At 41.3% G+C, this 27,174-nt stretch overlaps 2 protein-coding genes across 2 annotated transcripts in view; both read left to right on the top strand.

Annotated features, from left to right (window-relative positions):
- Positions 1-1,480: 1,480 nt before the first annotated feature.
- Positions 1,481-18,009, top strand: iffo2a (intermediate filament family orphan 2a). The gene is made up of 9 exons (XM_083674688.1): positions 1,481-1,549; positions 7,987-8,047; positions 9,190-9,285; positions 10,235-10,411; positions 10,810-10,967; positions 16,142-16,334; positions 16,702-16,800; positions 17,248-17,384; positions 17,811-18,009. The coding sequence occupies exons 2-9, from the start codon at positions 8,018-8,020 to the stop codon at positions 17,914-17,916; spliced, it is 996 nt and encodes a 331-aa protein (XP_083530814.1). The 5' UTR covers positions 1,481-1,549; positions 7,987-8,017; the 3' UTR covers positions 17,917-18,009.
- Positions 18,010-22,859: 4,850 nt separating this feature from the next.
- The window catches only part of tas1r1 (taste receptor, type 1, member 1), a gene marked incomplete at its 5' end in the record, with an annotated part of 4,784 nt that continues 469 nt past the window's right edge, over positions 22,860-27,174 (top strand). The window contains 6 exons of the mRNA XM_083676052.1: positions 22,860-23,041; positions 23,308-23,611; positions 23,958-24,722; positions 25,128-25,346; positions 25,625-25,745; positions 26,184-27,174. The exon at positions 26,184-27,174 is cut by the window's right edge and continues 469 nt beyond it. Of these exons, the coding sequence (XP_083532178.1) occupies positions 22,860-23,041; positions 23,308-23,611; positions 23,958-24,722; positions 25,128-25,346; positions 25,625-25,745; positions 26,184-27,109 (2,517 nt within the window). The 3' untranslated portion in view covers positions 27,110-27,174. The remainder of the gene's footprint in view (positions 23,042-23,307; positions 23,612-23,957; positions 24,723-25,127; positions 25,347-25,624; positions 25,746-26,183) is intronic.

Raw genomic sequence — 27,174 nt, 5'->3', positions numbered from 1 at the left:
CTATAAAGATATATTGAAGTAGACCTAGGTCCTGCACACTCAAATTATGAGGGTCATTCAACAAATAGAAAACATTTTGAGTCTGAAATCTTTTTTTTAAAATGAACATATTATATACCATTATATACTTTCCCATCTCAGGCATTCATTACTATACATACACTATACATACAATTGGGATTTTTAACAATTAAATTGTTAAACAATTTAAATTGTACAGAATGATGAATAGGCTACTGTTGACATTTTTTTTTCTTTTTTACAATTTCCTGTCGAAATCAGCGTCTGTTTGTTTTCCACGTGGAACTCCGACTTGGGAGTGTCTTTCCCACTCGGTAACTCGTATCTCCGAGTTTCCTACAGTTGCCGAAGGCAGCATTAATGCTGGTATTACAGCAAGTTCAGGTTCCATTCCTGCAATGTGCAGCTCATTCTATTTGTATAGGATTTAGTCGCGGCTAGGGTCGATTTGGGATTGGCCATATTGAGTGTAGGCGGGGCGTAGGGCGGAGAGGGTGTTCTAAACTGGCTGGACTATAGTCAGGCAGCATCACCGACACTGACTATCTAATTTACCAGTTAAAGCGTCAGGAATAATCTTATCAAATCGGCTCTGTACAACAGAAAAAAAGGAAGACAAATACTATATGAGAAACTGTCTTTAAATGACCTAACTCGTAGGAAGAACCTGTGCGTAAATTATAGCGTTTTCGTTGAAGATGAATTCACCAAGACCATTATGACCATTATGAAGGTGACATGGCGGATATCTTTATTTCGTACAGTTTCACTACCTTGCTCTGAGATTACAGTGACATCGTGCGATAAGAGCAACGGTGGCAGCCTTGGAAGCTGCATTGGGTTAAGAAGGAATCACATCATCACGGATTCGGTGGAATCAGGACTGGCTTTAAGAAAGGGCGTGGGTAGAAAATGGTTGCAACTGACCAGTTAAACCTTTTGGAATACAAAATCGAGTTTTACTATTCTGGTCATTTATGCTCAAAATTCAAATAATGAATCCATCGTTTTTCTCTGAGGCTTCATCTCCTGGTGTCGCAACGGTCCAAGCCGAAGATTCGGCACCAAGTTCGGGTTCTGCTGCGACTACTAGTGGTAGCGCTCTTCTACGGAACGATTTGGGTTCCAACATTAATGTCTTGAAAACGCTTAACCTGCGATTTCGCTGTTTCCTAGCGAAAGTTCATGAATTAGAGCGCAGAAACAAGTTGTTAGAAATTCAATTACAGCAAGCCTTAGAGCAATCTCGCACCCGAGCCTACTTTAACCGAGAACAAGCAACCCAAACGAACGCTTTGGACCTCTCCTTGGCTGGTTCCTTGCATCTGCCACGGGTACCTGGTAACATATGGAGCTACACTCACAGTAGGAGGTACGGGGAGCGGTTCGAGACCGTCCATAGCCCCGGGTTTTCGTGGATGCACCCAGATGGTGTCGGAGTTCAAATCGACACCATCACTCCTGAACTGCGAGCGTTGTACAATGTTCTGGCTAAAGTCAAACGTGATAGAGACGACTACAGAAACAAGTAAGTTTAGTCACTTTCAAGTAGGCTATATCGCCAAAGCATAGTGTTGCATAGCCTCATGGGACCTGTTCCCGTCGCTAGGCCTATTTCATATTCTGAGGTCACAGACTTTCCCACCCGATCCGATAACAGTTCCCACCCGATCCGATGGGAAGATACGTAATGCAAAAAACAGATGTATTGAAATAGCTTGTTTCAATGTGCATTATTTTGGTGACCATGTACAGTGCCCTACGTAAGTATTGGATCGTGGAAGCATTTTGTCTTCTTTTAGCTCTTTACTTCCAAGAGTTTGGATTTGAAATCAAACATTACTATGGGGTCAAAGTAGAGATTCCTAGCTTCAATTCAATGTCTTTTTTTTCAGATTGGGTTCACCATTTAGAAAGTACAGCATTTTTAAAACATGCTAGTCCCTATATCAGGGCTCCAAAATTCAAATCCATTGATTAATTTATCTTATGTTGACTGATGCATAGATGATTCACTTACTTAAACAAATGTATTTGTTGTAACTCGCTTCGGATAAAGGGTTAGGGTAATGCTAAATGCCATAAATGTAAAAATGTAATGATCAACAAGCCTTTGCATACAATAACTGCCTGAAGTCTGCGACCCATTGACTGGCTCTGCCTGGCCTGTACTGCAGCCATCTTCAATTGTTTGTTTTGAGGTATTTTTGCCTAAAATCTTATCATCAGGAAGTGAAATGCATATTCAACTGGATTTAAATCTGAAGATTGACTTGGCTTTCTTTCTTTTTAAATGATATTACAAACTGTTGATTTTGGTAAATATAAGGTTTTGGCTATGTTTCTGATAGATTTTTCTGATATTTCAGCCTCATAATGGCTTCCTTGACTTTCACATCTCTTTGGTCCTCATGTTGACAGACACCAATAGCAGACTGAAGGAAATGCAAGGCAAATGTAAAGCCTAGAATTAAAACCAGACATTAACAGCTCTCTTATGCCTGCACAAATGATATGACAGAACACGCCTGACCGACCAGAAACACCTATCAGGCCAATTTTCCAATACTTTTGGTGCCTTGAAATAGGGGGACTATGTATAAAAAGGGCTGTGATTTCTAAATGGTCAAGCCAATCGGAAAAAAGAAAACATTGAATTAAAGCAAGAGCAATTTACTTTTGGAGTATAGAGCTAAAAGAAGACAAAATGCTTCCTCTTTTCAACACTTGGAGGGCACTGTAGTTGGCAATCGTAGTACTAGTTATCTTTACACAGGGCAAAAGTTGATATAGTTACATTTTCCATCTCCATCATTTAAAACCCTATATCACCAACAACATACCTCCAAAGCTGATGAAAATGATCTGCAATAGGTAAAATGACTTTGTCATGGAACTTGTAGGGGTTAATCTGTAACTCCTACATGGACTGTGCGACCAGGTTCCCAGCCAATGTGGGAAAAAACATGGTTATTGACTCAATGTCCCCCTTGCTATTCAACCTCCCCATGGATCCTCTTATCCAGGCATTCAAAGAGCTTGGAAGCGGGACGATCGAAGTATCACTTTTCCAGATGATCTTGTGATGTTGACCAGCTCGTGGTACGGTATGAGTGTAAACATTCTACCTAGGGCCGAGTACGATTAAAAAGGTACACTTTCTGTTCCAATGTCCGCAGTTTTTGCATCCTTCAAATTCTCTGGTAGGGTCAATAATAATCAAAGACTGCCTCTCCATGCCTTTTGTTCTCAGTTTAAGAACAGTTAAAAGGCTAACAGAGGATCTGAGGGATCTACTTGTAACAATCTCAAAAGCATGTCTGACATGTCTAGTCTGACAAGTAGTTACTTTATTATTGGCTCTGACATACTAACACTTATAACCAAGGTATGTGTATTCACAGGCATTTACTGTACATATGTGTGCTCACGCTATGCTTGCTATCATGTAAATATTTACTTATATTAAACCAGTTACAAATGTTTACACAATTTATTGGCCCATCTTGATACAATAGGTGACAAGAAATGCTCAGTTCTGATGACGGCCTTTTTAAAAACGCGGTATCTAGTATCACATTCTACAGGAAATGGCCTCGATATTGAGGTCATGCACTTATGAGCGACCTTCACCATTCTAACCTGCAAAACATGCCTTATCCAGTGGTTGAGGCCAGAGGAGATGGGTGTGTTGTGTTGTGTTGTTCGGTCTAGCCAGAACTGCATCTTGGCATGGAGACCTCAGTCATAATGGGATTGGTGTCTGGCTGCATTGTAGCTCCCAACCCCCTCTCCTGCAGACTGAGATGGGAGATGCACTTTGTTATTTCCTAATTTAGCCCCACATCTGTGGTCTCCCTTTGGCTGTGTCCAAGGAGAAATGCCTTTCAAGAGAATTGTCTTACATGTGGAATGCTGGATATCATGTTCCATCCACGAAGATGATTGATCATATTCATCCCAGAGATGTTTTTTGTTGTTGTTTTTTTAAAGTTAAATTTAACCCGGTTGAACTGGTATTTGAGTTGTACATGCAACGTGTGGTGTCTCCAATAAAGATGTGTCTCTCTGTCTTTAGACATACAGTATAGTTGATTACCATTTGCTGTTGTCACTCTTTGTTCAACCCAATCTCCAAGAGTTATGTCAAAGGTTGGCATTTTTCCATCAAAATCTAATATGTAGAGGAATGTTTCAATATAATATGCACTTCCCTCAATAATTATTTGGACAGTGAAGCATTTTGTTCTTCATATGGGTCTATAGTCCAAAAGTTTGGATTTGAAATCAAACAATTATGATAAGGTTAAAGTATATACATGTATTTGTGTGCATATTGTTTTCACCATTCATGAATGACAACAATTTGTATTCATAGTTTGTATTAATTTGTATTCAATACTCATAGCACCAAAATATTGGGACAGATTAATATTATTTCCAAATGAAGCACTCAGGTTTAGTATTTGGTCACATATCCTTTGCATGCAATAACAACCTGAAGTCTGTGATCCACTGATCCAACCAGACACTGGGTATCTTCTCTGGTGATGCTCTGCCAGGCCTGTACTGCAGCCATCTTCAGTTGTTTGTTTTTAGGTCTTTTTGCCTAAAATGTTATGTTTCAGAAATGAAATGCATGTTCAATTGGATTTAAATCTTAAAATTGACTTGGCCAGTCAAGAACTTTCCACTTTTTGGCCCTGAAAAACTCCCTAGTTGCTATGGCAGTATGTTTGGGGTGATTTACTGTATGATGAAGCGCCATCCAATGAATTTGGAGACATTTTCTTGCACTCGAGCAGACAAGATGTTTACACTTCAGAATACATTCTGCTGCTACCATCAGCAGCTACAGTATTGGAAACAGGTAGCATTTTGTCTTCTTTTAGCTCTAATGTATACGCCAATAGTTTGGATTTGAAATCAAACAATTACTATGCAGTTAAAGTAGAGATTCTCAGCTTTTTGTTCTTTTTTTTCTGATAGATTTTTCTATTTAGATGTTTTCATAATGGCTTCTTTGACATTTAGTGACACCTCTTTGGTGCTCATATTGACAGACATGGTGCTAGACATTGACAGCTCTCTTATGCCTGCACAAATGATGTGACACCTGCCAAGCCAATTTTCCAATACTTCTGGAACCGTGAAATCAGGGAATTATGTATACAAAGTTTTGTCATTTCTAAATGGTGAAACCAATATGTACACAAATACCCTCAAATCTGGGAATCTATACTTTAACTGAATGGTAATGTATGATTTTCAATCCAAACCTTTGGAATATAGAGTTAAAAGAAGAAAACATGGATTGATTGGATTGATGATGGATTGATTTAAAAGATGGATGGGTAAAAGACAGTAAGAAGTGTGAATGGATGGATGCATAGATGAAAGTGGATGGCATAGATGGATGAATGGAGGTTTGTTTTTGTTTTTGTGTTTATAGAAATGTTAAGTAGGGCATCTGTTAAACAACAATTTAACTTTGTATGGCCAAATTAAATTAACTTTGTAACTACCTCCTTGACGCTGACATACCATCTCTTTGCTCCAGTTCCCAAAGTTCTCTTTTTATTCCTTTGAGAATCAGTGGCCTGATTTAGACCAAGAATATGACTGACCACCCAAAATCTGTTGACGGACGTGAAAGGAACAGACAGCACACATTCACAACATTTTCTCCAGCAAGAAACTGTTGGCTCGTTTAAAATCTCCCAAAGCCACGATATAAAAGATAATTGCTACTTGTTGTCTCCTGCAAGCCTTGTTTCTAAAAACAGCATTCTAAGAAGCCTAATTCACCGAATAATTAGGTTAATAATAGGTCAAAAGAGTAAATACATATTGAAACATTCATCAAACAGTGAACCTTTTTAGCGCATCATATTATTTTCATTTGCCGTCTTAAGCTCCCCATTTCGCCTGATCGAACAAAGCTGCCCATGTCAAGATTAATTGTCTATCCCGTTAAGTAGGCATCACCAAAGTTGGCATTACAATAGAACATTTCATAAAGTGGTATTGTCATGACAGTACCAAAGGTTGATTTGGTGCCATATTAAAATATATGCAAACAGCTTCCTCCATTTCTATCTGCATTGGTCAAAGTGCAATTACCTTTGTTATCAGCCTACCCCTTTTCACTTTTACTTTCCCAATTGCTGTAATAATTGCCAATTGGATCATAAACGGTCATGTTATTTGCATGTGGTCGCCATAAAGGATGATATCTCTCTAGGTCTATAAGCTAACAAGCTGTTGTCCAGAATCTAATTTCTATAAGCTACTGTTGACACTGTAGATCATTGACACAGACAGAACATGCTCAACACAAATATGTGCATTGTGAGAATGCTTTCTGATATCAGGAAGCAACTCTGTGTGTTTCTATTCTAAGTTGAACTAGCAGGCTGTTGGGAGTAGCTAAATAACATTAACTACACAAGAAATATGTAAAAAAAACAAAACAAAAAAAAACTAATGTTGGTGTGAAAACGGTAAACCATCTCTTTTAAAGCCTGACATGACATGGCCAAGATTGATTACCCAGATATGTGGCCAATCATTATGACATTCATGTCCATTTAGGTGGAAGAGGGGATGCCCATACCCTTGCCTGCTCCGGGTCTGTGCAGAGTGCTCTGGGCCTCCCTGCAGAAGTGGGTATAAACACAGCACTATCCACTCTGTGGTCTGCTGAGCCCTCAGCCAAGGCTGTTTGTTACCGACTAGACGAGGAAAAGCCCTGTGTTAATTACAGAGCAACAAAGCAGTGGCCAATTACGACCTGGCTTGACAGTGAAAGGCTGTTCTCAGTGCGTAAGTAGACATTTTGGAGCGAGAGTTTCAGTCAGACAACCGAGAACAAAGAAAATGGCTGAGTGAGCTGAACTAGTAGTGGCCCAAAAGACTATCCCTCTCCTCTGGTTGGATGATTTGAGCATGGTTTGTTGGTTACTTGTGCTACCATGGTGATTATGAGGAACTAGGAAGAAAGCTAGTGTATCACCCAAAAGGCTGATGATTAGCTGTCCTACTGTCTTTGTCTCTTTCAAATGGATTTAGCTTCATGAAAATAGCATTCTAGCCTGTCAATAGTCTGGAGATCTAAAAGGTCTAAAAGGTTTGTGTTGTTCGTCATTCTGTCTGGGATGCAGCTGTTGAATTCTTGTTGCCACTAGTAGGGCAAAGCTGCAAATTGCACCTTTGAAGGAATAACAATATCAAAACACGTTTGATATTTGATTGTGCTCATTCCTCTCATGCCCGACATTCTATGGTGAAGTTGTTATGTGTGAAAGCCATGCATCTTGAGATGGAACTTTCCTCTCTTTGTGTCGTGTGAAAGGCTATCCGATATTGTAGAGAATGTAGGCAGTTTAAGTAGCATCTGTCTCAGCTTTTCAATAGATTCCGATGGTGATGAAAACGGTCCGAGACACGGTCAGGGTTCACAATGGGCATGGTTTAATGTGTTGCATTGCAGCCATAAAACTGGCACGTTGTCATTCATAGAGGGTTGACCCTGATGTGACAGGGTCAGTGTGTGTGTGTGTGTGTGTGTGTGTGTGTGTGTGTTTCTACAAAACGGTTAAATACCAGCCCATACTGCAAACTTTACTGGTATTGATATTTGATTGTCTTGGTGCACAACTTGACTGTACATGCAGCCTGCCAAAGAAAAAAGTCAAGCAGCTGGCAAGATAGCTTAGAGAGTGTTAATGCTTTGAGAAGTCTAGACATCTGTACTGTATGACCCTTGATACATTTCTTTTCATCTCTTTTAAGTAATGCATTACAGTTAAACATTTAAAATCTGTGTATGTGTTTGTGTTTGTGTTTGTGTTTGTGTGTGTGTGTGTGTGTGTGTGTGTGTGTGTCTGTGTGTGTGTGTGTGTGTGTGTGTGTGTGTCTGTGTGTGTCTGTGTGTGTGTGTGTGTGTGTGTGTGTGTGTTACAGATGGGAGGAGGAGTTGTCCAGGCGGCAGGAGATGGAGGCCGTGGTGGAGAACCTTCAGGAGGTAACAGCTCATCTTCACCATCTTGAATCGTCTTACCTACACACTCCCCCTCTCAGATTTATCAAACAGAATTTCCCTACTATTTCTTCCCTCACTCCCTTCGGTCTCCCTATTTGCTGCATCTCACCATTTTTTTCTCAGTTATTTCAGAGTGTTTCATTCACACACTTTTCACATGTGCACATCACATGGACTGGTCACTTTTTTACTATCTGACTGTCGTGTGTTGGATGAAGTAGTTTTGATGTAGTGAACTTTTCTTGTAGTGATTTTTTCAAAGTAGCTTTAGTTTGACAAACTATATTTCTCTCAATGGTAGCTTTAGTGTAGTTCAACTTCTTCCCTTGTGAAGTCATTGGTCATGAAGTCAAATACATTTTCAGATTAGCTTACCTAACACTGGGGAATTGCGATACTGTCACATCCTGCATGTGTAGCTACTGCCTTTCCTGTTGACTTTTTAATATAATACTATGCATTGTACAGTGCATGACTGCTTGTCAACTACCTACTGTATTTAGGAGTTGTTATCTCCAGATGCCAGATCTGTGTGTTGTTTCATAAACCGATTTTTTTGGGTGGGGTGGGTGTGGCTGCGTGTATTTTTATGGATGTTTTATTTTTATAATCCCCCCAAAGACTGAGGTCACATGACAAGGAAATGGAAAACCATTCCACGTATCCTATATTATATAGTTGTCTGTACCCGCTACAGCATCATGGTCCTAAACCAGAACATACAATATTAAAGCCACTGTCAGTAATATGTTCTAATTCTAGAAAATCAAATTGCTTCATTGTTTACATTTCGTTGGTGACCCGGTGTGTGCAAAAATCACTGAGTGGGGCTTTTGACCAAATAGGGTACATATACTGTAGCTGGAAATGTACCCACAAACTGTGACATTAAACTTTCTATATACAAGAGGCAATGAGTGCCATAACAGCATTATAGTTGTAGCCTAGTGGCCAGATCAGTTGTACTTCATGATGCGACAGTAAACTCCAAAGGATTTCAGGTTTCAGTTTTCAGTGTATTATTATTATTATTATTATTATTATTATTATTATTATTATTATTATTATTACAATAAAGTAGGACAGTAAATGAGGCCTTTATGTTGCTGCCATGCCCTCCCCAGAGCACCCAGGAGTCTGAAATGGTTCAGCAGGAGCTCTCTGAGAAAGTGGAGAAACTGAAGAGGGAGCTGGTGGTCTACAAGAGCCTCATGACAGATGTAAGTCATGGCAGTGACAATCATATCGGGGCATTCTGGTAGAAAATGATTTGGATTGAAATATTACTTTTCAATTCATTTTAAAACCAAGAGGAATCTAATGGGGGGGAAATACGACGAAACATTACAAAATAATTGATTTAATTTGAGGTTCAATACACCACATGTATGTGTTATGTGTTTATAATTATTTTTTAAATAATATTAATATCTTAAGAAGCTGATGCTGCAGCCACCCACCAAGGTAATATGCACAGTCTGGCAGCTAAAATGCTGCTAACTATACCTTGTTGTCATAGCTCACACTGACCATGATACTTTCACTCAGGAAGGTGTGGACATTCAAGCCAAAGAACATTTGAACTTCAATACAGTATTGAGAAACGATTGGTCCCGTTGAGTCCCTGGAAAAAGTGTACAGGAAATTCCTTTGGCTGTCCAGACAGACACAGGCAGATAGACAGACTTGCTGTGTGGTGAGAAAGGCCTGCAGCCTACACAGGCTTTCACTGTTCTCCCACGCTCTGTGGTTTTGGCTAGCTCTTTAATGAACTACAGCTGGGCCCCACACTTCAGACTGTGGTCTCAAGTAGCTACTGAAGTAGCAGCTCTGAATCACATCTGAACCCTTTCAAACGCATTTCTTCATTATCAAGCAAGAAGCCCCTCTTATTATCCAAGTCGCTACCATGGTCCCAGATCTGTACTGTATGTGCTTTAGACAAATCCATGACAACAATAGTCTACTGTTGAACATACAGATCTGGGACTAGCAAGATTGGCTTGGATATTTTGCGAGGTTGATACCCTGCTTCAGAAAACAGTATTTTTTTTTTTTTTTTTTTTTTTTTACATAATGTTGATTAAAAAATAGGGTATTACACAGTTCTCAAAGTATGACATGGTATTTCTCTGACCATAACCATAATCAATGAAATCCTTCTCGTAGCAAATGTCAGATTTAGACACCGCGATCCAAGAGAAGGCCATGAAGGTGGACATGGACATCTGCAGACGCATTGACATCACAGCCAAAATGTGTGACGTTGCACAGCAACGCAACTCAGAGGACATGACCAAGATGTTCCATGTGAGCCCCTCCAGAGCACCCCCAGAGATGAGCAAGGTAAGAACTATTTATATTGTATTATGTATCAAGCCTTTTAATGTACAGAACACCATGGTGCTACACTAGCACTGACTGTAGTCTAGGCTAACACAGTCTAGACTCGTCATAAGCACTCCAGCTGTGTGTGTGTCGCTGATCTGTAGAGAATTTGATCTGAAGTGAGAGCAGGTAGGCCTATGTTCCATGCACAAGCGCACACACACACACACACACACAGGCACACTCATTCACAAATGTTTTGTCCCTCACACACACTCACTTGTCTCTCTCACACACATATTCACACAGACACACAGACACACATACATACACACACACACATACACACACATAGAGGTCTATGAGGTGTTTTCTATTTTATACTTTAGCTGATTGCTGGGTTTGCGTGTGTTCAGGGGGCTACAGCATGCCGGAGGAAGGAGCGTAAGGGTGTGTGTGAGGAGAAGATCCCTGAAATGGACTCAGAGCCTGGTGGGGAGGATGAGGAGGAAGCGGAAGAAGTCGCAGGGTCATTCAACATCACTGACGAGATGAAGCGCATGCTGAACCAACTGTGAGTGGGGAATTCTCAATTTTTTTTGTATAGAATACAGTATATCAGATGTTGTTCTCTTCAAATTTGATAGCATTTCTTAGTACTTGTTTTGTGAGTGGCAAATGTTACTGCTACAATGTTCTTTGAATTGTGTGGTAACTGCCCCCAAAATCAAAGATGATTTGGTTGCTGATGTCGAACTGATGCTGACACAGGCATTTGTGTGCGTTGAAGTCCGCAGCACTGAACCACCCCAAGCAGAGAGCAATATGTTTTGCTGGAAATGAAAGTCAGTTTACTATGCAGGATCTTTGCCAGGATCACTATTAAAGGGGCAGTCTGGGATTGGTACATACTTTGATTCTTGAGCAGTATAATAGAATATAGCTTTGTTCAACTGTGGTGCTTACAGCGTCTCGATCAAGGAATTGGTGGCAAATATAGTTTCATGTGAAAGCAGCATTACCCTGTCAGAACTAAAAATATAAGCTTGTTTTACATTGTAACCAATGTAATTGTAAACAAACACTGTATAGCTCCAAAACATTGTTAAAACTCTGATTTTGATCTCAAACATGGTCAGTCATTGCATCCATAGCTCCATCTGTGAATTTGAAAATGGTTACATTTCTCCAGCCCCATCCCTTAGCTGTTTGCAAGTATCGGAGTGATTGCTTTGTTGTTGTTTGAATCCCAGATTGCCCCTTTAAGGACCCAATAGCATTTTCAGCTATTAATGTTAATTAATCTATTGTTAGGGTATGTTCCTTCTAACAGAGTGAACATTTGTATTGCGTTATGATGCAATAAAGTGGTTTGGATATGTGGTCTTAAAGGTCCAGTATGTAGAATTTAGCTTTAAAATAGTGCTAAATGGCCATGATAAATCGTTAGTGAGATTGCATGATATATAGTAGGACATTGAGTGGAGACCACTGTTTCGGTCCAAACAAAGCTTTTTCTAAAATCTGTTGTAGAGGTTGAACACTGGACTTAATGCACTGCAGGCCATATTAGGTAGAAATGGTATAATCAGAGTCAATCTACTCTCTTATACGGAATGCTTATCAAAACAACATTGAAACTATTGAGTGACAGTGACATCTTGTCAGCGCCCAACATGTAAAGAAAAATACTTCAAGATGGAAAAAAACAGTATTGAAGCGGATGGTCTTTGAATTGCTTTATTTCAAAGGATGGATAATTGAATTACACTGAATAATGATTTATGACAGTGATGTTTTCACCAGTTAGCTGTGACTGAGTCTAATATACTTTTGTTGTCCAGGCCCACTAGTCTTTTCTGGTGATTTATTAGAGCCAGCAAGTCATTTCCCATGCTCATTGTTAACCCCTTTTTTAATTTCTGCTTCTCTTCCTCAGTAAAGCATGGCCTCCCAAACCTGAATGTGGCTGCCTCTACCCTTTCACTGACACATTTCAGTGTGCAGTGGAACTTCATGCACTGTCCAGTAAACGCCCAGGGATGACCAATGCCTTGCACGGCTCTATGGGCAGTTTATAGAAGCTAAGGGCCATCTGCATACCATAATGTAGCAGAAGTATGGTTCTGAGTTTTTGGTATTTAGAGAGCAAGTGTTGATGCTCGAACACCACACTTTTGTGCTCTTCAATCAAGGTTTGGTGCTGGTTGTTGATTTCCTCCAGTTCCTTGACCATGGCCTGATAGTAGTCCATCAGAATGCATGGGCCCGGCCTGTAGAGAGGAAGTGACATCAGCTTGGATGGTCCGCTCATCTAACCCCTGGTCTAAATCTGGATTAGAGAGCTTGTTCGACTCTCCCATTTCTCTGGCCAGAGCCTCCTCTAGCTCAGTGCAGCACTCCCTGGTTTTCTGAGCTTTTCCATCTGAATCTGACTCTTCATAGCCAGCCTCTCTGTGCGCTTGCACTCTGCGTCCAGGGCTAGTGTCTCTTGGAGCTGCTCATCTGAGTCCCTCATTTGTTTGGCTAGTTTTTCATTTTCAGCCATCTCTATGGCCAAAAACTCCTCCAGCTCCATACAGACCTCTTTGGTCTCCTGCAGTTCCACAGCCAGTCGGCTATTGTCCTCTGCTGCCATCTTCTGGTCAGATTGGAAAGCCTCTACGTCATCCTGGAGCTTTTCGGCCTTGCTCTTCTCCTCTGCCAGGTCAGAGGCCATTTGGTCAGCTCTGTGTCTCAGATAGGCCAGAAGAGCATCATTGGCTGTGACATTTGCTTGCAGAGAATCCACCTGAGAGCTAAGAGCCTGGTTTGCTGCCTCTAAACTCTGGAGGCTCTTATTCTCATTCAGCTGTTTACTCTGGAGCTCCTCAACCTGTGTCTGGAGGGTGTAGTGCTCAGACAACAGCTGATGATGCTCAGAAACAATGATTTTGTGCTCATTGTTCAGCTCCTGGTATTCTTCAATGAGAGCACAGTGATCTGAGAGGAGGTCTGTGTGCTCGCTCTCCAATGTTGAGCTCATCTCCTTAAGGTCCTGCTCCATCGGAAACTCCTGAAGCTTGTTTTGGAGACTGTGATGCTCAGGTAGAAGAATTCGATGGCCAGACACAGTCGTTTGGTGCTCCACCATCAACTCCTGATACTTGTCAATGAGTGAGTGGTAATCGGAGAAGATAATCGGAGCATAATCTCCAATTTAAAGCTCAGGGCCTGGTTTGGTTCCAGCTCTTTCTCCAGTCTCTCCTGCAGCTGGACACCATGTGCCCTCTCCACATCCATGGCTGACTGAAGCTCCTGCAGCTCTTGGGTCATGGCCCTTCTCTCCACAACCAGCTGTTTGTGGTCCTCTGGTGTCCTCTTTTGGTGGGAAAGAGCATCTACGAGGTCACTCTGGAGCTTCTTGGTCCTGCCCTTCTCCACTTTCAAGTCTGAGGCCATCTTGTTGGCTTTAAGTCGGAGTCTCATGCTGCTACAATGCTCCTGGTCCAGAGAAGCCTGAAGAGCAGCTCTGGCTACCCTCTCCTTCTCCACAGCCAGCTCTGACTCCTCCTCAAGGTCCAGCTTCTCACTGCTGGCCTCAAGGCACACAGTCACCTGTAAACACAAGGTTTGTCATCAGCTATTTTTACTTATGTGTACAAATAGAAAGAGGGAGTGAGAAAAAGAAGACAAACATGATAAGTGTATATTCATACAGTATGTGAAGGTTGAGGTAAGACACCAAATTGGGAGGGGAGTCGGAGGGGTTGATGGAGTTATGAGAATAGCCAGCTAAGACCTTATTTTTTTGACAACATTTATTTATTATTCATACGAACAGTAAGATGGTTCTCTTACCTTTTTAAAAGGGGAAGGCAGGATATTGGTAACCTTAAAACTTCCCTTGGAGGATGAGCTGCTCTCTGCTCTGTCACTGGTTGGAGCAGGGGAGGTAGACCTTTCTAAGCTGCTCTCTGCTCTGTCACTGGTTGGAGCAGGGGAGGTAGACCTTTCTTTATCTTCCTTGACAGTAGAAGATGCAGAGTCAGACCTCTTCTGCATGTCATTAGTGTCCTGGTGTCGCATGTGGTTGAGTTATATTAGTAAGGGCCCCCCCACATCATTTTTGCCCAAGAACTTAAACTGCTGTAGATAAACATCTTACCAGTATACTGTGAGGTGAACGGTCACTCTGAGAGGACTTATAGCTTCTCTCAGAGAGTGTTTTTCTGGCACTGTGACTGTTTGGAGCAGAGGAAGTCGAATGTTCTTGGATCTCCTCAGAGATGGAAAATCCAGACTTCGACTCTTTCTGCTTCCCAGCAGTGTCCTGTAGTAGCAAAGGTAAAATGTATTTAACATTACAATGGGCCCTCAAAAGTATCTTAACCAACTAGGCTATTGTAATTATAGTGGAATACAATCTTACCAGTGTGTTGAGGGATGTTTCTTCACTCCTGTTTGGAGTTCAACTCCTTCAGCGCCTCAGCAGAATCCTGGGGTGGTACATATGGAATGTTAGTACGGTCCCTCCCATGGCTTTTTAACTTACTAGGCTACTACAACTACAGTCAATCAAAAAACTCATTTTGTTTTTACATACTCACATTCATACATACATACAAATCTTACCAGTGTGTGGAGGGATGGTTTTCCACCCTGAGTCAGTCACTGGTTGTCTTGGAGGAAGCTGACCTCTTCTGAACCTCCTCAGGGTTAGAGGATGCAAAGTCTGACTCCCTCTGCACCTCAGCAATGTCCTGGGGTGGCAGAGATATCCAACTTTAGTATGGGCCCTCGCATAGTCTTTTTATACACTCAAATACATATTGTAAATCTACCAGTTAATTGAGGGGTGGCTTGTCAGTCTGCGAAGACTCTCCACTCTCAGCCATACACATCCCAACACTTAACACTTTGACAGACTGTACCTTGATCACGTGGAAGATCCTCCAACGTTCCAGGTCTGAAGCCTCTACAATGATGCAAGAAGCTAAATTAGAGAGTGTGTGTGTGTGTGTGTGTGTGTGTGTGTGTGTGTGTGTGTGTGTGTGTGTGTGTGTGAGTGTGTGTGTGTGTGTGTGTTTGTGTGTGTGTGTGTGTTACCAAAGATACCAGCATACACTGACAATAACCAATACAATTAAAAGGGTCAACATTTGAATGGATACCTTCATATGAGGGAAGATCTGGGACACACACCATTAATAAACCATTAATAATGATGAGTGAGAAAGTTACAGAGGCCTCTCATCAGCACCACAAACAGCTAGGTTTGCATCCTTTGGTCTACAGGTAGCTGTAACCTCCTAATGTTCTAAGTAGGCTACTGCATTTTATCTTATTTATTTTATGCATTTTTCCTAATATGACTGTCACATCTCCCTCCCCTCCATGCAGTCTGTTTCCTGTTCAATAGTCAATAATTGGCTATTGGCTATTGTTTATGTGTGTTCCTGTGTGTAATAGCATTTGTCTGTCTGTTTGTTGTTCTCTCTCTTCCCCTCTTCACTGTCCTCTTAATTTGGTGGCCCTTTTCGAATGTTTACTTGGTTTGGTTTCCCCTCCATTTTTCTTGACCCACCCCCTATTTCTACCTTCCCTCCCTCCCTCCCTCCCTCTCTCTCTCTCTCACTCTCTCTCTCTCTCTCTCTCTCTCTCTCTCTCTCTCTCTCTCTCCCTCCCTCCCTCCCTCCCTCCCTCCTGTCTCTACCCTATTTTGCTTTCTCTCTGTCCTCCCCCTCTCCCTTCCTCTCCTGTGTACAGAACTTGCTCAGATAATTCCTTTGTTGCCAGGAGGGAGACGTTTGACTTTGACGATGACTGCGACAGCCTGGCCTGGGAAGAAAATGAGGAGACTCTGCTGCTCTGGGAGGACTTCAGCAACTACAACATCCCCTGTGGAGGTGCCACTGCAGCTGCCTGTGCAGCTGAGGGGCAGGGGGAGGGCCCTGAACAGGTCAGTGCTGCCCCCTACTGCTCATCTAGATGAAGTACATGTGAATCTGATTTTGTTGGAACGTTTTCCAAATGTATCTATTTATTTGCACACAGAATAAAGGCATAAAAAGTGACATGCTGGGGGATGGAACTAGTAGAGAAGTCAATCATTGCTCTGGGCCTTATCAATAAAATATATTTCCCATTATTCTACAGTGCTATACTTAGCCATTTTCCACTTTTCCCCCCATACCCCAATAGTTGTACAAGTGTAAGTGTAAGTACAATCTTCCCCATGGCAAAGTGACAAGGAATTGTGACAAAAAAGTGGCCAACAATATTGTGATATGTACAGTACTTAAAATGGACCTGTTGTTTATTCTCAGGCCTCTCAGGACGGCAGTCTGGGTAGCCTGATCGATGCGACAGAGTCCCTTTTCCAGAACAGAGAAAAGGAGTACCAGAAGACCATGGGGCAGATTGAGGTAACATACGTAAAGAGGAGAAGTTCTGATGGGACTCACTTGTGTATTAGTTACTCACTCCTGCAGTCTTTAGCTGTAGTCTTCCCAGTCACCATTTCCCCTTGTCTCTCTCTCTATTCCTCTCCCACCCTCACACATCTCCTTTGTCTCCCTCTCTCTCCCCCTCTCTCTCTTTCTGTTCCGCTCTCTCTCCCAACGTCTCCCTTCCTCCAACTCCTTCTCTCTCTCTCTCTCTCTCTCTCTCTCTCTCTCTCTCTCTCTCTCTTCCATTGCTACCCTCCCTCCCTCTTTCTGTCTCTTGTCTCTTTCATTCTCTGTTTCTCTACCACTCCTCTCCCCCTCCACTCTCTGTCTCTCTTTCTCCTCGTCCTTTTCATCTCTCTTTCCATGTCAATCTGCCACCTCTCTTCTCACTCTCTCATTGTATCTGTCTTTCTGTCCTTTCAGCTGGAGTTGGCCACAGCCAAGAATGACATGAGCAGACACCTACATGAGTACATGGAGATGTGCAGTATGAAGAGAGGGCTGGATGTGCAGATGGAGACGTGCAGGAGACTAATTAAGGGCTCAGGGGGCACTGGCAGGTCAGTCTTTTCTCTGGATATGACAAAACCACCTCATATAAGAGTCCATTTTATGCCTGTGTATTAGATTAGATTAAATTAGATTCAACTTTATTGTTATTGCACAGAGTACAAGTACTGGGACAACAAAATGCAATTTTGCATCTAACCAGTGCAAATAGTGGCATAGTGCAAAAAAAAAGCAATATGAAGTTGTAGACAGTGCATAGTATGACAGTATAAGGTATTACAGTGAGTATAAATAAATCAATATAATAAGTGAATTATAAGTTATTATTTATGTTTTACATTTTAGTAATTTAGCAGATGCTCTTTTCCAGAGCGGCTTAAAGTATTATGGTATGCCATGGTCTAAGATCACGGCTCTGTCTCAAGAGGGATAGGACAGATTCTAAACAGGTGATTTGTCACTCCCCTTTGCTGCAGAAACTCTCCGTCATTCAACTCCGTGGCCAGCAGTGACTCAGGGAACAGCGACGAGATCCAGGATGAGCAGGAGAAGGACGGGGAGGTAGAAGTTGAGGTCAGCTGATGATGGTCATCTGGCACTCTTGCCCCTGGCTCCTTCCACCACCCTATACCTCGGTGGGGACAATGGAGAAACACCACCCTTCTCCTTCTGCAGTGTGTCAGTTGATCTGACCAGTAATGATGGTAAATCCCCATGATAAGTATTGGTGCCTCACCCTTTGCCTGACTGTTTTTGATGGTCAACGAATGATGAGAATAAATCAATTTGTGCTGTACTGTAATATTCCATATTGTGTGATATAACTTGCCATAATGGACATGTGAACACACAGTTTTGTTTTCGATGTGAAGTGCGCAAAGAGCTAGATCTACAACAACTATGGTCAGCATACCTACTGTATATGCCATACTGGGGACATCCCGATAGCTGTGATGCAAAACATTTGTAGCCAATTTAACTAGTCCCCCTTATCTGCCAATAGTAAGCCTAATACACACAACGACACCTGAAGACTACTAAGTGACAAGTAACAGAAGATGCCATCAGCACACTCTCTATCTCGAGTTTTCACCACCTTAAATGGTCATGGTGGTGTCAAAAGGTGCACTTGCGTTTGCTTATCAAGTACGGGAACTCCACCTTCTCGGTGCACGAAGCGAGCTGAGTTAAGTTCTTGAAGTGCTCTCTGACAGATTTCTGGGAAATGTCCTTGTTTACTTGACTATGTTAATTTCAATCAGACCTTTATCAAGGGGCCGCGTTTGCGTGGAAATCAAGTAAAATAAGAACCTTATTAATCTTGGCACCCAGAATCTCTAATCTCTGATTAGCAGCTTTTAAAGTGTCAATATTTAAAGTTATCAATATCGTATCAGTAAACAAATAAGTGGTGGCCTTTAAAGTAGATATAAGAGTGGCAGGTAGGCAGCTAAACAATAACAGGACTATGTTGCTTCTCACTGCTCAGTGTGTTCATATTGGCCGTCAAAATCAGGGTGGCCTGAGCCCTGGTGTATTGAAAACCTAGTGACACCTTGGATACAGGGAATATTGATTTTGCAAACAGGGCAATACAGTGTCTTAATACACTGACATCAAATTCCAGATCTCTCTGAAGTTGCCTTAGACACCCAGTACGTTTGCATGTACAACACATGACTCGTGTCCAGCTATGCTCCCATGCCTGAATACCAGGGTTAAGATCAATTAAAATTAATTTGATTCCATCAATTCAGGAAGTGTATTGTAACTCCAATTCAAGAATTGGGAACATGGGGGGGTTGTGCATGTGTGGGGGGGGGGGCATGTGTGTGTCAAAGGATCAACTTTATTTTTTATTTTTGTCTTGTTACTGATAGACCTTCTGTAGGTATGTTTAAATGTTTCAAAGAAAAAATAATAGGAAATTGGCTTTTATTTGATTTTTCAGTTTATTTAAAATAAATGACATTGTTTCAAGTATTGAGTTGGAATTTCAGTTCACTTCCTGAATTGAGGGATCGGAGACAGAATTCACCCCAATCCTGCAGGTCACCGATACCACATGACGGATAGCACTGTGTTTGATTACAGTATGCAATAACCTAGCCTTGTTTACAGACTCACCTTGATTATTCTCACTGTTTGTTCCCTTCTTATCGCTGGGCAATTATCAGACCTTGTTAATATAAAGACTTGGGGACAGAGGCTGTATAGTAAGCCTTCACTCCAGTGCAGATTTGCATCCATTTTGAAAAAAACCCCATCAAAACTGACATCTTTCTATCAATTAATCTATTTTTCTTTAACCTTTTCCTCTACAGTACCTACAGTACAGTGTTAATGCCCTCTGAAATGAGCAGGTGCAAACTAGTCAACTTTGCCTTTGTCAGATGCCTCCTCATTCTTACCACATAAGGAATCACAGTGACGGTGTCACTCAGTATTTGGAGGGTAGAAATGACAAAACTTGATAATTTAAAAAGTAATATCCATGTGCCTACAGATATGCCGATTCTATATAGGTTGTCTTATTACATTTGCCCTATTTTTGCTTATTGTACAGCACCATATTCTTATTGCACTAATACTTATAATTTATGATACACACCTGTTATTAGTGTTTGTCTATTTCATAATCCTTTCTATGTGCTCAATCATTGAAAAAACAATAAAATGCGGATTCATAGTGATGAAATGTGGAAAATGACTTTCACTATGGAGAAATGTTGTACTATTATTTAATCAATTGATGAAAATAGAGACCATTGTTCTTCTACTGTCAGGCTTTTATTATCTTAATAATCTCTCTTTGAACAGCCAACAGCCATGTGCCTGGGATTTTGCTGGCTGGGTGCAAGTTTCATGTTTGTATTTCATGTGTAGAATGCAGCTGAATGCAGATGCTTGCAAATGTATTGTATGACGATATATTTACATGTGATGGAATAAAAATGACAGCTTTTTATTTCAACATGCTCACTTGCTTATTGTAAAAAAATAAAAAAAATATTGTAAAAAAATAAAATAATAACATATATGTATCAACATGTAAAATAATAACATATATATATATATATATATATATATATATATATATATATATATATAGTTTGGTTCTTTTATGAATTTATTATGGGTCTTCTGAAAATGTGACAAAATCTGCTGGGTCAAAAATATACATACAGCACCTTGAATTATCAATTTTGGTGATGTAGAAAATTGTGTCAATCAAATTTATATATTTATATATATAAATATATCATACATTCAAGTGTTTTTCTTGAGGGTTGGGGCAGATACATTGACAGCTCCTACAGTACAGTATGTTTTCAATTGACAATAAACAGAAACTATGAAAAAGTACATGACACACAATCAAAGTTAAAGAATAAGTCAAAGCATTTGCTGCCCCTCTTCAATGGAATACATCATTATGCAAATGTTTTCTGTGAAAAAGCCAGGCTTGTACAATGCTTTTACTTTACATTGAATTTGCCTCTAATACTGAGGTTAACAAATGTGTAGAAGGGATGTTTGAACAAGGGCAAAAGTGTGGTCTGGTGTGGAGAGTGCAGGTGTTTGTGATTATGAGGCAAATGTGATGTCAGTGGTCACGGTGTGTTTGCACATGGGGCACAATGTGAGCCTCATATATCATTATTTAGTTTCCTGATGGACAGAAAAGGGAAATTCAGCCCAACCAATGTGGTGTAATTCTGACATTTCCAAATTCTGTGCTCAGACCTGTATAGTGTTGGTTAAAGGTTGAGAGGTAAACAAAAAGCTGCTGGGTCTCTATTCTGGCCTGGACACCTGGCTTATGCACCATGTTGGACTGACTGAAAGTATTTTTAATATTTTCAAATAACGCCATATCCCCCCGCTAATGATGGATGTGACTTCTACTATAATTAGACTAGAACAACTGTATTATCGTCTTGTCTTATTGTCTGCTCTTTTGAAATGTCATTCGTTGAGCACAGATAAAAGGTCCTGCGTAAGTAATGACAGTGAAGTATTTTTTCTTCTTTTGGCTCTACATGTTTGGATTGAATTGAAATCAATTCAAATTCAAAATCAATTCAAATCAATTCAAATTCAAAACAATTACTATGAGGTTAAGTAGCGATTCTCATCTTATTTGTGTACATATTGATTTCACCATTCAGAAATTACTACTTTTTATGCATAGTCCCCTTGTTTCAGGGTACCCAAAGGTTACGGGACAATGTATCAAATGTCCAAATTAAGCACTCATGTTTAGTATTTGGTCGACAATCCTTTGCATGCAATAACTGCCTGACGTCTGCGACCCATTGACCCCACCAGACACTTGTGTTTTCTCTGGTGATGCTACTGTAGCCATCTTCAGTTGTTTTTGTTGTTTTTAGGTATTTTTTTAAATCTAAATCTTATCATCAGGAAATGAAATGCATGTTAAATAGGATTTAAATCTGATGATTGACTTTGTCAGGCAAGAAATTTACACTTTTTTGTCCTGAAAAACTCCCTAGTTGCTATGGTATGTTTTGGGTCATTATCTTACTGTATGATGAAGCGCCATCCTATGAATTTGAAAGCATTTGGTTATACTTGATTTTAATACTTAATTATGGTGAGCATTCTTCGGTCATCCACTGTAGAAGTCTTCCTTGGCCTACCAGCCTGTTTGTGATTGTTGAGCTCACCAGTGCTTTTTTTTTTTAATGATGTTCCAAACTGTTGATTTGGGCAAGCCTAAGGTTTTGGCTATGTTTCTAATCGTTTCTTTTCTGATTTTTTAAGATAATAATGGCTTCCTTGACTTTCATTCACACTGCTTTAGTCCTCTATTATGTCTGCACAAATGAAACACCTGTCAAGCCAATTGTCCCATTACTTTTGGGTACCCTGAAATAGGGGGAGTATGAATAAAAAGTGTTGTAATTTCTCAATGGTGAAACCAATCTGTACACAAATACCATCAGATAGAAGCTGAGAATCTCTACCTCAACCTCACAGTAACTGATTTCAAATGCAAACTTTTGGAGTGTAGAGCCAAAAGAAGAGAAAATGTTTCACTGTCCCATTACTTACGCAGGGCACTGTGTAAGTAAGTGCTAAGTGCTATTTGCATGTTAAAGTGCATTTGCTCCATTGTTTATGTTTTGTTGATGGCCCTTTAAGTTGTGCACAGAGAATGTTACTGGCAAGTTAATGAACAGCAGGACCGTGAGAATAACAGATGTCCAATCCTGCAATGAAGCTACAGTTGAATGTCAGTTAATTCCATCATCACTTTACTGTGAGTTGTGTTGGCACACCGGTCTACTTTTTCATGGGCTAGTAAACATATGTAGCCAATTTCAATGGGAGGCAAATCTCTACATGCAAATATGCCTTGCTCAAACATCATCACGAGGAAAGATGCAAAACCATGCACATATCCCTTTTACCTTTTATCCATAAACCCTGAAGAAGAAAAAGGCGAAGTATAATGTGTCTTGTTTCAGATCAGAGCTGAGCATTGTTGAGGTTGAAGTATGGGTGTTTGTGGCAGTGTGTGTGTGTCCCTGGCCTGGTTGTTGCTGGTCCTGGCTAGCTTTGAGTTGACCCAGGGAACCGGTCTGCAGCTCTCAGGGGACTACGCCATCTCCGGGCTCTTTCCTCTCCACAACTCTCCACAATTCGGCTCCTCCCTACCAGACCTGGGAGACTGTAAAGAGTAAGTCTTTTTGGAGAAACTATGGACTAGCTGACAATTAATTTGCAGCTTTGGTTCAATTGAGTATCAGAAATGTATTACGAATTGAATTAAGTCATTTACTGTTGTTTATGTTTATTTTGTGTAATGGAACCTTATGACTAATGGTGATGTGTCTTCACAAACAAATCATAGTTTAGTCACGGTTTTCTACCATAGTTCAGGCTACCCACTGCCTGGCGTTTAGTTTATAATAATCATACCTAACCATTTTTTTTCCAACTCAGAGGCTCTGTCAATGAACATGGATATCATTTGACGCAAGCCATGAGATTCGCAGTGGAAGAAATCAACAACGGCACAAAAGACAAGCGGCTTCTACCAGGAGTTACATTGGGTTACCAGGTGTATGACACCTGCTCTTTAAAGGCCAGTTTACTGGCCACTCTGGACGTGTTGCCTCCACTGTATCAGGAACCTTCTAGTAACAGTGTAGGTCGGGCCCCCAAGGCAGTGGCAGTGATCGGGCCTGACAGAAGCCGCTACGCTTTCACGCCTGCTGCTGTGCTGGGCTCCTATCTAGTTCCACAGGTACAAATGAATTGATCTTATCTTTCTCCTCGTTTACTCTTCCCTTTGTTTTTTTTAGTTTTTTTTTTACAAAATTGTCAATGGTGAAGGTGAAGAAGAATGTGTCAGGTGCATAATTGTCCATGATACGTTCTCGGACTCTCTATGAGACACAGTTGAGTAGTCGAGCATACACCTTACACCAAAGTCATTTTTTCTCTGTGTGGTCTAACCTAAGCGGACTTCACAATTGTACGTATGTGTTATATGTCAGTGTTATATGAATGTTTGACGAATCAACCTTGACATTTTGGGTACGGCCATTTCTCCTGAGTGGGGCTTCCTGTGTTCTTATTCAAACTCTCAGATATCCTATGAGGCGTCCAACGAGTTGCTGAGCAACAAGTATCACTACCCAGCGTTCTTTCGCACCATCCCCAGTGACAAGAACCAGGTGACGGCCATGATTGAGCTGCTGGTCCACTTCAAGTGGACCTGGATTGCCTTACTGGGGAGTGACAACGACTACGGCCTCCAGGGGATGAAGAGTCTGTCCCAACAGGCGCCCCACCATGACATCTGCATCGCCTACCAGGGTGTCATCCCCACACTCACCCCCACCACCACCCAGACCATGAGAGACATTGTCCAGAGCATCCTGAAGACCAAAGTCAACACCATTGTTGTGTTTTGCAGTAGAACAGCAGTCACTGAGTTTTTCCCTTCTGTCATTGAGCAGAATGTAACAGGGAAGGTGTGGATAGGATCAGAAGACTGGTCTGTGGCCAGTTCTGTGTATGAGATACCAGGGATTCACACCATCGGGACCGTCCTGGGAATATCCATCAAAAACGCTGACATATCTGGTTTTAAAGAGTTTGAAAACCAGGCAGTTCAGGTTTCAAAGCAAATGAATGATGCCTCCCTGCTTTCAAATGACACCATGACTGTGACATGTTTACAAAATACTAACCTCTTTAGCTTAGCAGCACAGAACTTTTTCATGGATAGTTATGACACCACGTCTTCTTTTAATGTGTACAAAGCTGTGTATGCTGTGGCCCACGCTCTGCATCTGGCACTGGGTTGTGATTCTGGTGACTGCCGAAAGACTGAAGTCCAGCCTTGGCAGGTGAGTGTATTATAGTTCTGTTTGTCAAAAAGCCTGGCTATCTGTGAAAACATTTGTGTTGGTGGTCCGCTTTTTATAATGATATGATCTGATAGACGTACCTTTAAAGGAGCAAAATTCAGCTTTTAAAAAGCTCTAAATACCATGCTAAATTGATCAAATTTAGTGGGAGAAATGGAACATTGAACAATGTAGTTTCGGTCTCTAAAATTTGAAAACATTTCAAAATATGGAGTTGCGATCGTGCATTGGCCTTTGCATACAATTTTTACGTTTTGGTTGTTTAGAAGGATATGCACATATTTCTCAGTATAAATAATCTACCATATTAACGTTTTCAATGTTCTGTTTAAGTGGGCCCGTGCACAGTATATGCATGCTCTCCCTCTATGCTCTGTCCCTCAGCTCCTGCAATGGTTAAAGCAGGTGAACTTCTCTGTTGGGAATACCTTTATGTACTTTGATGAGAATGGAGACCCGCCCACGGGATATGACATTGTGACCTGGGTGTGGAGGGGGGCGGTCTGGTCTCTCCGAGAAGTGGGGTCTTTCACTCCAGATCCCACTGACCTGAAAGTGGACCCTGCGCAGATTGAGTGGCCAAGCATAGGCAGCATGGGAACCGTAAGTATTGCTGTGTTTACATAGTAGCATGTAACATTTGTCATGAGAGCGAATGCAGCATTACAATTATGGAGTTTGGCAACAAAAGAATATCAACAACAAAACTGCACACATATTGCTGGCAGGATTAATAGATTGGAGCCACATTATTGCTCTTGCTGTTGTTTAATGTTCCATGGTTCAAACTGTTTCTGTATTCAAAGGTGGTCTTCACCATTGGTTTATGATAGCTTTTTCTTAATTTGTACTCTGGTGATTTCTATTTCTGTTCTATCAAGGTGCCTCCATCAGTATGCTCCCCAGAATGCCCTACAGGTCACAGGAAGCTGCAGATAGGACAACACAAGTGCTGCTTTGATTGCCTGGCCTGTCCTGCTGCTACCTTCCTCAACAAGACTGGTGAGATTTATACCCCTGAATACAGAGATAACGTCACAGGGATGTGTTCCCATAGCATTTGAATTCATATATAGTGCTATTACTTTATGCCTTAACTTAAAGTTACAGTATGGAAGAGTTTCACTAGGGGGGCTCTTGAGCCAAAAAGAGGTCCCCTAAATAGTCAGAAATTATGTATAGAAATTAAATTGAATTTGAAAAAAAAAAACTCTTTGGACAAAAGGGCAACAGCTTATTTTGCCAAAATGTATTAGCCTACATTAAGGATTGTCTGATTTAATGACATTTATTGATATGATATCAAAGTCTTCACTCATATTTTAGATGAAACATTAGCAACTTTACTTCATTAGTGTACCTTTATTACCTGTATTCAATCTCAATCATTCATTAAAAGCAAATTGATCCCAACTGTAATGCTATGGTCTACCTCATTAGGATCCACCTCGTGCCAGCCCTGTCAGCGACATGAGTGGGCTCCTCCGCTGAGTGAGGCATGCCAGGACCGGACCGTTTTGTTACTGGCCTGGGACGCCCCTCTATCTATCGCCCTGCTCTTCCTCTTGACCCTGACCCTGCTCATGACTCTGGGCTCTGGGCTCGTCTTCCTGCTCCACTTGGAAACCCCTGTCGCCAAGTCAGCTGGTGGGCGCACCTGCCTGCTGATGTTGTCAGCCCTGACCACAGCAGCTGCCAGTGCACTCTGCCACTTCGGGCATCCTTCTCAGCTAGCCTGCCTCCTCAAGCAGCCTCTCTATGTCTTTAGCTTCACTGTGTGTCTAGCCTGTGTCACCATGCGCTCCTTCCAGGTGGTCTGTATCTTTAAGCTATCCTCCAAGCTGCCCCCTGCCTATGACAAATGGGCCAAGAACCACGGGCCTGAGTTGACTATCCTCATTGTGTCGGTGACGGTGTTCTTCATCTCTGTGATCCGCGTGGCCATAAACCCCCCCCAGCCCTCCCAGGACCTGGACTTCTACTATGACAGTATTGTCATCGATTGTAGTAATACTCTCTCTCTCGGGGCAATGCTGGAGCTAGCCTATATCTCTCTGCTTACTGCACTCTGCTTCTCTTTCAGTTACATGGGGAAAGATCTCCCGGCCAACTACAACGAGGCCAAGTGTGTTACCTTGAGCCTCATGATCTATGGGTTCTCCTGGATCAGCTTTTTCACAGTCTATTTTATCAGCAGGGGCCATTTTGCCATGGCCATGCATGTGTTTGCCATACTGTCCAGCGTCCTTGGCATACTCGGTGGATACTTTTTGCCCAAGGTCTATATCATTGTGGTCAAACCCCAAATGAACACAACTGCTCATTTCCAAAATTGCATTCAAATGTATACCATGAACAAACATTGAAAACATAGTGGGAAGAAAAACTTCATATTTCTGTCTGCTTTTTGATTATACAATCTATGTTGTAC

This window comes from Argentina silus, assembly GCF_951799395.1.
Source record: "Argentina silus genome assembly, chromosome: 8".
In the NCBI taxonomy this organism is placed as follows: Eukaryota; Metazoa; Chordata; class Actinopteri; order Argentiniformes; family Argentinidae; genus Argentina; species Argentina silus.
The sequence above is the reverse complement of the archived record's forward strand: the minus strand, read 5'-3'. Positions and strand labels throughout refer to the sequence as shown.